Below are 13141 nucleotides of genomic sequence, written 5' to 3' on the forward strand. Positions count from 1 at the left end.
CTTCATCACAATAATGTGTTTTCAGCGTCGAAAAGGGAAAAGAAACTAAACTCCAATAAATTAATAAAGGACAAAATCTAAAATTAAATCATAGGCAGCGCAATCGCGCTGCCTAAGTAAAGAACGATGTTGGCACAATGTATTATTTATTACTATTATATTTTTTTTTGCTTTAGACCAGGGCACTTCGTATCGAATTGGAAATTCAAAGGGCCAGTGCCCTTTTTAATAGTCAAAAGTGATTGGAAGGCAACTAACCCCCATCTCACGCCCACCTTTTCCATAAACACATTCAATCAACATTTTGAGATAGACATTTTGTTCAACATAGGTGAAAGTTCTCGAACTTAGGTCTTTGGGGACGGCACCCCCCCCCCAGAGCCCTCAGGGCAAGGGTAGGCAGTTATGCCCTCGGGGCATATAAGGTTTTTTCTAGAAAGCGTCGTCGTAGAAACTTAAAAAAGGGCTTACTTGATTGGAAATGGAAAGGGGTAGTGCCCTTTTTAATAGTCAAAAATGATTGGAAGGTAACTACCATCCCTTCCGCACCTACCATTTATCCAAACACATCCGATTAAAATTTTGAGATAGCCATTTTGTTCAAAGTAGTTGAAAGGTCCAGAAATTATATCTTTGAGGATGACACGCCCAATATTCCCTCAAACATTTTTTGGTTGTAAGTTATGCCCTGAGAGCATATAAGGCTTTTATAAAAAGCTTTGTCGTAGAAACTTAAAAAAGGGCTCATTCGATTGGAAATTCAAAGGGCCAGTGCCCTTTTTAATAGTCAAAAGTGATTGGAAGGCAACTAACCCCCATCTCACGCCCACCTTTTCCATAAACACATTCAATCAACATTTTGAGATAGTCATTTTGTTCAACATAGGTGAAAGTTCTCGAAATTAGGTTTTTGAGGTCGGCACCCCCCCCCCAGAGCCCTCAGGGCAAGGGTAGGAAGTTACGCCATGGGGCCTGTAAGGTTTTTTCTAGAAAGCGTTGTCGTAAAAACTTCATAAAGGGGTCTTTCGATTGGGAATCGAAAGGACTAGTGCCCTTTTTAATAGTCGAAAGTGATTGGAAGGCAACTAACACCCCTCCCAGGCCCACTATTTATCCAGACACATCCAATAAAAATTTTGAGATAGCAATTTTGTTGAACATAGTTAAGAGGTCCAGAAATTATATCTTTGAGGATGACACCCCTCCCACAGCCCTCATGGTCAGGGTTGTAAGTTATACCCTTGGGGCAAATAAGGTTTTTTATTGAAAGCTTTGTCGTAGAAACTTGAAAAAGGGCTCATTCGATTGGAAATTCAAAGGGCTAGTGCCGTTTTTAATAGTCGGAAGCGCTTTGAGGGCAACTAACCCCCCTCTCACGCCGGCCTTTTCCCCAAACACATCCAATCAAAATTTTTAGATAAAAGTTTTAGAAACTAGGTCTTTGAGGATGATAACCTTATCAGAGCCTTCATGGCAAGGGTTGTAAGCTATGCCCTGGGGGGCATTTAAGGTTTTTATAGATAGCGATGTTGTAGAAACTTCAAAAAGGGCTCATTCGATAAGAAATTAGAAGGGCTTGTGCCCTTTTTAATAGTCAAAAGTGATTGGAGGATAAGTAACACCCCTCTCACACCCGCCATTTTCCCAAACAGATTAAATCAAAATTTTGAGATAGCCATTTTTTCGAAGTAGTTAAAAAATCTGAAAATAATGTTTTTGATGATGACACTACCCCCACAGCCCTCAGGGCAAGGGTTGTAAGTTATGCCCTGGGGACATATAAGGTTTTTATAGAAAGCGCTGTCGCAGAAACTTCCAAAAGGGCGCATTCAGTTGGATATTGAAAGGGCTAGTGCCCTTTTTAATAGTCGAAAGTGATTGGAGGGCAACTAACCCCCCTCTCACGCCCACCATTTTCTCAAACATATCCAATCAATATTTTGAGAAAGACATTTTGTTCAGCGTAGTTGAAAGTTTTGGAAAATTTGTCTTGGGGCATGAGAACCCTCCAGAGATCTTAGGGCAAGGGTTGTAAGTTATGCCCTGGGGGCATATAAGGTTTTATAGAAAGCGTTGTCGTAGAAACTTCAAAAAGGGCTCATTCGGTTGGAAATTGAAGGGCTAGTGCCCTTTTTAATAGTCGGAAGTGATTGGAGGGCAAGTAATCCTCCTCTCCCGCCCACCATTTCCCCAAACACATCCAATCAAAATTTTGAGATAGCAATTTCGTTCAACGTAGTAGAAATTTCTGGAAATTAGGTCTTTGAGAAGGACATCCGCCCCAGCCCTCTCGGCAAGGGCTGTAAGTTATGCCCTGGGATCATACAAGATTCTTATAGAAAGCGTTGTTGTAGAACAACCCCCTCACAGTCCTCAGGACAAGGGTTGTAAGTTATGCCCTGGGGGCATATAAGGTTTTTATAGAAAGCGTTGTCGTAGAAACTTCAAAAGGGCTCATTCAATTAGAAATTGAAAGGGCTTAGTGCCTTTTTTAATAGTTGAAAGTGATTGGAGAGCAATTAACGCCCTTCTCACACCCACCATTTCCCCAAACACATCCAATCAAAATTTTGAAATAGCCATTTCGTTTAACGTAGTTGAACGTTCTGGCAATTAGGGCTTTGAGGATGACAACCCCCTCACAGCCCTCAGGGCAAGGGTTGTAATTTATGCCCTGGGGGCATGTAAGGTGTTTATAAAGGGCTCATTCGATTGAAAATTGAAAGGGCTAGTGCCCTATTTAATAGTCGAAAGTGATTGGAAGGCTTGGCATTTTTATGGTAAGAGCGATGTGGGTACAATGTATTTTTTTTTTTTTTTTTTTTTTTTTAGACCACGGTACTTCGTATCGAAGGAGTTGTCGTAGAAACTGCGAAAAGGGCTCATTCAATTGAAAATAAAATGAGAAATAGTGCCCTTTTTAATAGTTGAAAGTGATTGGAGGGCAACTAATCCCCCTCCCTCGCCCACCCTCCCATTTGCCCATTATGTTTAAAAACTAAATGTTGCCTTAAGATTACATCAAAATGTACTGTGTTAATGCTAATTCCTAATAAGCAGGGGTCGTACAGTCAGCAACATCCAAAATTAGGGACTTAGGGACGTTCATAAGACCGAAATAGGGACCAGATCGGGACGGCATTTCAGTAACCAGGTTAGCAAACCAAAGAACAGTACCCGTCGTGACCTTCCGGTTAACATGAAAGAAACCATAAGTCAACAATCCTTGGAAGCTCATGGAAAAAGCTAAACACCGCTATACAGACTAACTTGTTTAGTCAAGCAGCTGATAAAGACTGCCTTGTCGCTGCTATCCTAACATTCTATTTTACTATATTCTTTTTACCATAGCAGCTTCTCGAGCAGTTCAATAGTGACCAAGTTTTTAAGCTACTGAAAAACCTGGGTTTGCTGTTACCTGTATGGGATACAGTTTCAGGCATATTTAAAGTAGATATCCGGACATGTAGTTCTTTTTCCCACAATTTACTTCCCCCTTTCACGATTTCAAACCATCAGGTCGAATATTTGGATTATCCTCAAACAAATCTTATAAACCAGAATAACAGTAACTTAGTACTCTGCAACCGAAAAAAAAAAAAAAATTCTTTCAACATTATGTTGAAAAATTTTCTCAAAGACCACTTGGGCAGTTTTGGCGTTTCAAGAAATTTCAACTGACGTTAAAATATCTTTTTTTTTTTGCATGTATTCTCAATAGCTCATACTTGTCTCTGGGGTATCAAATAGTGTGAAAAGTGGTGCACCGAGTCCTAACGTAGTAGTTTAGTGTCGAATTGCTGGCAAGTGGCTGTGCTAGTGTTATGTGAATGACATGTTGATATATTTTTTTTATTATTAATAAAATTTTATAGCCATACAACTTATTTTTCGATCTTACTCGTCAAACTTAATTAACTAAGTGGCTGCACCTCCTCACCCTCCGCGACAATTAGAGTTAATAATGAATTCAATAATATAAATTCGGGTATGGTGGATTTGGTAAAAAAATAAACAGAAAGTCCATACACCCACTTTAAAGGTGAGCCATGACTCAGCAAATGTTTTCCATCGGTTAGATGAGATCGAAGCCACAACTCATTCAATTATAACACTCACCAGTCATTAGCAGCCAACTAAAACATGTAAACTTTACACCTGGAGAAAGTTGCGATTAAAAGTTATGCAGCATCATTTATGTAACTTGCGAATATTTCAAAAACAAAGGTTCACACATCAAAAAACATAAAACGAACACTGAAAACAATAGGCGTGGCAGTAATTATTAAGGTCCTTTCTTGGGGATTTTTTTAACACATCTGAGATGAGGTTCAGTTTCCTTTTGCTAACTGTTGATTCAACTTTGTCCACGGCAGCTTTCAACTATTTTTCTTTATCATGCTAGACTTTCAGATTATCTAGCATAGCTCTGGAATCCGCTAATTCAACCAGGTCTAGTGAGTTGACACGCCTATACAGCTTTCTAGGAGCTTGTTTGTCAAGTCAGATTTTTTTTCATGATCATAAAACTCTGCTTTCTTTTCCTTCATTTCCTTTTCCAAAGCATCTATGGATTCCTTATCTTTGTCAGACCCCTTGGTCAACACAAGACGCTCTTTTTTTCGCACCGTTTTTCTTTTCTTCTTTTCCCTTTTCAGATTCTCTAGTTCCTAAGCTTTCCAGGTACCTCTCGTAAACCATTCTCCCAGACTTATCGTAGGATATATTTTTAGAGGATATCGGGTACACTTCTACTTTTCCGCAGTATGGTTTTAGGGCATCTTTAATGGTCAATTTAGCATTAAGGGTTCTCTCTAGCATCGTCGTTTAATGCTGATCAAGTACATTTTTTTACTCAGAAAAGCCCCTTTCTACACTGGCACTTCCATGCGAAATGATGAGACTGGACTATATAACATTCGTCAGATTTGGGTAGCTTTTATCCTTGCTACGTGTAAGGAGGTGAAGCCAATAAGTATCAATGCGCTTACCACAAAGGTCTCAAGATTCTTCTTCCAATCGTAACAGCGCCCATTCATCTTTCAACCTATCTATATCAACGCAAATAAGCAACTGCCATATGCCGTATTGCCGTACTTGTGTATTATGCGCCACTCATTCAAGTTCATCCTGTTTAAAACTTGAGAAAAAACCGGTTTCTTCGTTAGTTTTTTTCAGCTTAGCGAGAGACAAGAAACAGAATATATGGGATATATATAATTTGGGCTATATATTTACACATAAAGGGGGAGGGGGGATAAAGTATTTAGACAGTTTAAACTCAGAAAACGATTCTTTCTAGGTATGTGGCCACTAAATATTACAGAAGAATAGCGAGGTATCTGGAAATTTTGTAAAATAAATAAATAAAGTAAATGTAATGTTTCATTTCAGTGGGTTTTTTTTTCCAAGTGTTAAGTGTTATTTTAGTTAAACACCTAGAACCCAAACATTATGCCTAAACTAGCATAATAAGAAAGGTCAGTAATTAAATGATCTATTTCTGTTTTTTTTTTTTTATGTAATAAATAATTGAGACAAAACTTCAAAAAGTAGTGAAAAAATTATGTCAAGTTAAGTGAGAGTGATAGCTACTAGGGTTGGACTGTCACTAGTGACAAATCATTAGGGGTGGCAACCCTGAACTAAAGGGAATTTTTGGGGAACCGATTTTTTTCGAGAAGACAGATGTTTGGGGAAATCCCCGAAAATTCGGCGATTAGTCAAAGCACTTTCAGACAAAATCTTTCAAAATCACTTTCAAAAGTATTTTCAGACAAAATCTGCCAACAAATTTTACTAGGCCAAAAAAACTGCGAAGTAGAATTGCTACTACGCTACCCCACTTTTCGCATGCCCCCCGCCCCGCAATGTGCCAATATATAGCCCAAATTTTATAAGTCCAATGCATTGTATCACCAGTCCTGTGTCTTTGTATGCTGTGAAACCAGTTGTGTGAGATCTAACCTAATCGTATTTCTTGAGTGTGTTTCGTTTAATTAGCAAGTACCGTTAAAAACTTACTATTTGATTATAATTTCATTTTTTGAAGGTATAAAATCCAGAGGCATTGAGTCATCATGACCCAATTAAAAAACAATTTACAAACGTTTTGAAAATTGCCATATTTACTTTAAGTCGTTAGCATCACTCTTGTTTAAACCCATGTACCTGTAAACTGAACCAGCTGTGAAAAAATATATATCCAGAAAACTTCACGGGAAATATTTAATTTGGGTTATATACTTGAGTGTTAATGAGGGGGAGTCAGATAAAGAAAATTTCCAAAGCTGCTACCTGCCAGTAGCGGAATTCGACAGACTTCCAAAAGCTGCCGACACTTTAAGCAGAATAACTTGTGTTCTGACAGCCTTTCTTTGAGCAAAAATTATTTTTATATGTAAAAATTTGAATGTTTTATTTGACGAACGGATTCTAAGTTGACTAAAAAGTTAGCAATGATACTACTAGTAAAAATTCTTTGTTCTTGGATATCTACTAAGCATCTACTAAGCACTAAGCAAGAAGTTCAAACTAACTTTCTCAGTTAACTTTATGGCAAATAAAACTCTAAAAGCGAAAAAAGTAGACTTGTTATTTAACTACGTACTGCTAAATCAAACGCAACTAAGATTCAGCCTGGACAATGTCAGCAACGGAAGCTATTTGCCAACTACCCTACAAAACACCCTCACTGATGTGATGCCTTGGATGCAACTATCTGTTTATCTACGCAACATCAATACTAATCAACTGAAAAGAAATGATGCAATAAAACACCCTGCTACAAATTGTAACTCCTAGATGGTGGAATGAGATACACGAACTCAATGGCACTGGCTAAAGGCTTCTTCTTTGTAGGCAATGAAGGACTAAATAAAAAAAAAAACAGACAAAAAAGAGGAACAGAACTAGGGACTATAGGGACTATTTTTTTAGGGACCATTTTAGGGACTTTTGGAATTTTAGGGACTTTTAGGGACTTAGGGACCTTTGTATGACCCCTGTATTAACGACTTTGTCAACATCAGTTTTCAGAATAACGCTTGTTTCGATCCAGACACCATGCATCGAGACACATATTTTGGTACCATGAAAACAGAATAAATATAGTCCATTCGCCAAAACAGGTACCATATACTGAAACAAATATTAAATGCAAGTTCTCCATAGTAACAATATAACAGAATCTAAAAAATTATTCAACAGTATTATGAACTATTGTGTTTCAGACGGATGTTCTTTTTGGTCTAAAAGTTTTTGGTCCAACTAGCAACAACGTAACAGAATAAAAAAAAAAAAATTAATTAGTATTATCAACCTTGTTTTCAGACGGATGTCCTTTTTGATCCAAGTATTACTGAAACTCAGCGAGTTAGGTCCACTCAGTGACCCCAACTGAGGGGGAAGGCCAATTGCACTCCTAGACTTCAAAAAACCATTTTTCAGTATTCTCAATGAAAAACTTCTTTTTATGTTATTTTGCAGAGAAAAACAAACGAAAAAACGCCCCGCCCAAGATTTTGGAAAATACATTTTTCACCACCCCCTAACATTCTCGTGAATTGGCACCACTAAGTTCACTTGCTCCTTTAGTCATGGTCCATGGTCCAAATGGTCCATGCACCACAAATGGTCCAAAATCATGCACCACAAATGGTCCATTAAGACCACACCAGCGGCAAACTGGACTGGCGCTGTCAACTCGGTGACAGCGCCTAGTGAAATTTTACCAAACAGGTGTTTCTACAATATACGATTTACTAATAATAATAATAAAAAATACAACACCAAATACCCCATCGACATCAAGTTTTTTTATTAGTTCATGTTTAATACTGTTTTATAGCGTGGGTGAAATATAAACACTGAAAGGCATAGAAACACTAATAGGACTGTTTTGCGGTGCTGTTGCCGAGTTGAAATTTTGTTGCTTTGCGCTACCACTATTACATGTTGCAAAAGAATTTTCAAAAAGAATTAGATAAAACACCAATAGATTATAATACATTTTAAACAAAATACGTAAAAACAAATGACACCCACATAAATCTTTTATAACTAAAGTCAAGCTTCCTCATGGCCCTTCACTATAAATTTTAAACATTTTTCACAATTTTTATCTTTAATTAATCTCGACCATCCTGGGCGGACTATTTCAATAATATAGCTGCCGCTGCTGTTTATTGGCACTGGCCTTCCCGTATATTGCTGGTACTCCCTTTCCTTTGTCTCCATTCGTTCCGAAAAGTTTTTATAATTAAATAAGAAAATTTTGAATTTTAATGTTGCTCCTTGCTTTCAGTTTAAAAAACTTTTTATATATATTTAATTTCTGATCGTTTTTATAATAATGCTGGTAAATCTGGCTAACAATCCATGAAAACTTCTCTCCCCTCACTGGAAATTCCTCCGAGAAAAGTTCCTCCTGCATAAAATATACCCCCCCCCCCGCAAAATTTCTTCCAGAAAATTCCATCCTCACTGAAAATTCCTCCCTCCCCCCGTACAATTTCTAGCAGAAGATTCAGCCTGAAAAATTCTCCTTAGCATACTTTCATTTGAAAAAGACTTTAAGTTCTAATTGCTTTTCCGATCACTCCGGAAATCCCCCCTTCCGTTCCAAACACGTGGAAAATTTCCCCCAGAGAATTCCCCAGGAACATGTCCACATTTCAAATTGAACAGACAAAGACAAAGTAAGACAAATAAAAAGAAATTCGTATAGGAATTCTGTCAAATCCTCCAGTATAAAATTTCCCCTGGAAACACAATAGCATAGTTTTGGGACTTTTCAACTATGCTGAACAAAATGCGAATCTCAAAATTTTGATTGAACAATTTTGGTGAAAAAAGAGTCGTGAGAGGGGGGCTAGTTGCCCTAGAATCTTTTTGGTCACTTAAAAATGCCCCTAGAACTTTCAATTTCTGTTCAAATTAGCCTTCTTTCTGCGTTCTAGGAGCATTGGTTCGATACTATCACCCATGGAATAAAAAAAAAAAAAAAAAACGAATAAACACGCATCCGTGATCTTTCTTCTGACAAAAAATATATAATTCCACATTTTTGTAGATAAGAGCTTGAAACCTCTACAGCAGGGTTCTCTGTTACGCTGAATCTGAGGGAGTGATTTTCATCAAGGTTCTTTGACTTTTAGGGTGTGTTTCCCCCATTTTCGAAAATCAGACGAATTTTCTCAGACTCGTAGCATTTTAACGGTAACACTAAGCTTAATAAATCTTATATATTTGGAATCAGCATAATAAGCTGATTCTTTTGATATTGCTGATTCTTTGAGCTGTTTTTTTAAAGTTTCAATTACTATTAAACCGTGTCGCTCCTTACTTACAGTTCGTAACCACGAACTGTTTCATTCTTCAAAACACACCTATTACAATTTAAAATCATTAAATATCAGTTAAAAGACAACTTGCTATGTAACACAGAGAGAGATGCTTTGAACAGAGATGCGGGTGATTTTAAAACAAGTGACTCTTGTTTTGGTTTTCTTAGACGAGGAGCTGATTATTTATCCACAAGATTAATTCTGTGTCACTTCCACAATTAAAATGGTACACCTACCCCCAACCCGTCAGATAGAAAAGGGCTAGTGCAAAAGAAGCCCTGATTAAAATTAGACGAAATCTGGCGTAGTACTTTCCCGAGCTAGCCAATTCGGCTCACTTACCTGGCGAATGAAAGAAACTTTTACCAATGCAGTCACTGATCTGATATTGTGCGAATGGCATCGTTTTTTGCTAATCGTAGATTTGGGGTGAGTGGCTTGATACTGAAATTAGTGTTTTTGGCATTTCAACTTTTAATTCTATTAATTCTTACTTTTTCTTTTCGTTATTTTTGATGGTTCTCCGTGTTGCTTAGTTTCTAGGTTTTTCCAGTTCTTCCAATTTTGGTTTTTATTTGTTTTGTTTCTGTTTGCTTTCCCTGTTGTTTGTTTATATCCTGTTTGTTTCGTTCGCATTTTTGTTCAGATAACGTGAACGCTTTTCCTTTTAACTTTCTCTTATAACGGTGAAGAAGAGAGGCGGTTGTCCTTTCGAAATATCCCTTTTGTTTCATGTACAATTATCGTTGACCTTATAAAACCCCATTCTCGTTTGTCTTTTTTTTATTCTTTGTTATGGCAGGCCAATGTGGTTTACATAATTATCTAATTACTTCTCAAAAGTTTACAGTTTTTTTTAAATACTTATCACATCCTTACCACATTTACACACAGTTACCACATATTAATACACCCATGGTAAAAAACACACATTACCATATTTTAATACAAAATACTTACCACATTTACTTGCGCAACAGCTGAGATAGCAACAGTAGTGAATACTGCAAGTGCCAATCTTAGAGGATATGATCTAGAGACATCCCAGGCCATCCAATTCAATCGAGCAGCAAGAATCATCATTAGCAGAACCGCTGTCCATATAAATGCAGCGAGAAACAAAAGCAGAAGGATCAATGTTCTTGGCAACACTGCCAACTGCAACCCACCAACTAGAATCAGAACCACAAGACTGCAGACCAAAGACGCACCATAGGTCAAATCAGGTTCTTGTTGATACTGCAAATAACAAGCAAACAATTATTTTACTTCCTAAAAAAATAAGCAAATAGCCTGGCACGTTATATCTATCCATTTAGCCATTTTATGGGTAGCCTAAGTGTAAGAAGTTAGTAGATTCGAGGAGGGGGCCGTTTTCAGCGCATTTTGAAATTAATTGGCTTGAGAAATTTTTAAAAAGTGGGGATTTTGATGATTTTAGAAAGTTGGGTAAATTTGTTAGAGTAGGTATGGCACATAGATTTTTTTTTTTTTTTTATCTTGAAAAATAGTGAGTACTTTCAGGTTAGTGAGGTTTTGAGTTGTTAACATTTTTTGTTTATTAAGGTATTATGTGTCTTTTGATATTACTGTTGCTATTTTTATGTTATTATTATCTTACGGTATCGTTATTGTTATATATGTTTTATTTGGTCCTAGGGGGACTTTTTTTTTTGCTTTTACCATGGCCAAAAGTAGCAATAATATATATCTATTTATCTATATTCCAAAAAATCAGTAAAAAATAAAACGCACACTTAACTTAAATACATTTAAGATGGGGTAGAGGGGGGAGGGGGAGGGGGAGGGGAGGGGGGGGGGTAAAAACTAAAAGACAACCTAAGTTTAATTTCTACAAGTAACACTGATCGACAAAGATTTCTTTACAATAAATCTTACTAGTGAATTTAGTGCATTATTTTATAATAAATTCATATACTTAATCGGAAATTTCCCATCAGGCACAGGTTTTTTTTTTTTTTTTTACAGTAACTTATGCAAGAGCGACATATTTCCTAGCTTTATTTTAAGTTTTGCTTAAACGAGCAGTTGCAATCATGACTAATAGCATCAGTTGGCACTGTCAACATTATTTCACCGAGCTACAACCAAATCTTTGGCTGTATTTATCGCTTCTCTCTGAATTGTATTTCACCAATGGACTTCATTGGAGACTTTAATGCAAAGATTGACAACGACCGGGATTATTGCCCCCAAGTACTAGGTAACCATGGGCTTGGAGACCGAAATGAGAATGGTGAATTGCTCGTTGATTTTGCAGCAGCCAATTATTTAATTTGTTGGTGGGAGCTTATTTTGTTACCTTGACATCCACAAATATTCTTGAACCCCCCTGATGGTTTAACTAAAAATCAAATCGACCATCGTTTGGTTAGCCGTAAGTGGCACTCAAGCCTCATTGATGTACGATCGTATAGATGTGCTGATGTAGGATGTGACCACTCACTTATGATGGCAGAACTTTAAATCAAGTTGAGGAGAAATACAAAGAAGATTCCTCTTCCCGACGCTCTTTTTGACTCAGACAAGCTGCTAAACAAAACATTGAAGCACGATTTTGTGGTGGAACTTTCAAATCGCTTTCAAGCTCTCAACCAGAACAGTTATTTCAAGAACAAATGTGGAAGGACAGAAAGAGTCCGAAAGATCAGTGGCTTTCAGACAAGACATGGGCCCTCATAGAGAAAGGAAAATGTATAAAACAAACCCTTCTTCAGAATCAAGTACCAATTCAAATGATCTTTAAAAGTTCCAGTTATAGAGAAGCAGACAAAGAGGTAAAAAAAAGCGCAAGAAATGACCACCGTTGTCAAATTGAAAAGAAGACGCAACTTGCAGGAGAAGCTGCCAAAAGAGGTGACTCTAGAGCCCTTTATAGGATAACAAATGAAATAGTTGGAAAGAAACGCTCCCAAAATGGCCCCGTTAGGCACCCTTCTGGTGCTTTACAGACAAAGCCTGAGGTTGTAAATGAAATATAGGTGTCACACTTTGAGCAAATTATGAATAGACCCCCACCAGAAAACACCCCGAATATCCCAACGATACCCCTTTTTCTCCTGAATATCAGTGATGAGCCACCAAGTGCGATGGAGATAGGTACTGCAGCAAGGAAATTGAAAAATGGAAAATCGCCAGGTGAAAACCGAATAACAGCACATATGATTATGGCATCAAACCCAGGACAAATCTCATACAGGGTCCTATTCTTTACCAAAATTTAGGAGAATAGAGAATTACCAGCTGAATGGAAGAGAAGTTCACTGGTCAGACTTTTCAAAAGGGGTGATGCTACTGTTCCTGGAAACTGGCGAGGAATCAGCTTGCTATCAGTGTCCGGGAAAATGCTTTGTCATGTTATTTTGGAAAGGATACAGACCGAACTAGATAAACACCTGAGAGATGAACAATATGGGTTCCGTGCAGGACGTTCCTGTGCGGATCTTATTTTTACTTTACGCATGCTCACAGAGGAAAGTCAAGAGTAGTGGTCCAAAATATACATGGCTTTCATTGACTTTGAAAAGGCTTTCGATTCAGTCTACGGTGAAACTTTGTGGCAAATTCTGAACTACTACGGCTTTCCGTATAGAATGATTAAGATAATTATGTCATTGTACGAAGTGAGTGAATGCTTCATTAAGACGCCAGAAGGCCAAAGACACTTTAGAATCTTATCTGGAGTTAAACAGGGATGTGTGTTGTCGCCACTGCTCTTTATAATAGTTATTGACTATACCCTTCGCAACACAACAACAGATGGCATTGAATTA

The 13141-nt window shown here is 37.5% G+C and overlaps 1 protein-coding gene across 4 annotated transcripts in view; it reads right to left on the bottom strand.

The window, feature by feature from the left end:
- Window positions 1–13141, bottom strand: part of LOC148952388 (adenylate cyclase 1-like) — a 227888-nt gene that overhangs the window by 84254 nt on the left and 130493 nt on the right. For all 4 annotated transcript variants that reach the window (XM_089089843.1, XM_089089844.1, XM_089089841.1 and 1 more), the window contains exon 13: window positions 10308–10586. In XM_089089843.1, coding sequence (XP_088945969.1) covers window positions 10308–10586 — 279 coding nt within the window. The remainder of the gene's footprint in view (window positions 1–10307; window positions 10587–13141) is intronic.

The sequence above is a fragment of the Artemia sp. Qi Xiang Cuo genome, chromosome 5 (assembly GCF_049724085.1).
Source record: "Artemia sp. Qi Xiang Cuo chromosome 5, ASM4972408v1, whole genome shotgun sequence".
Taxonomy (NCBI): domain Eukaryota; kingdom Metazoa; phylum Arthropoda; class Branchiopoda; order Anostraca; family Artemiidae; genus Artemia; species Artemia sp. Qi Xiang Cuo.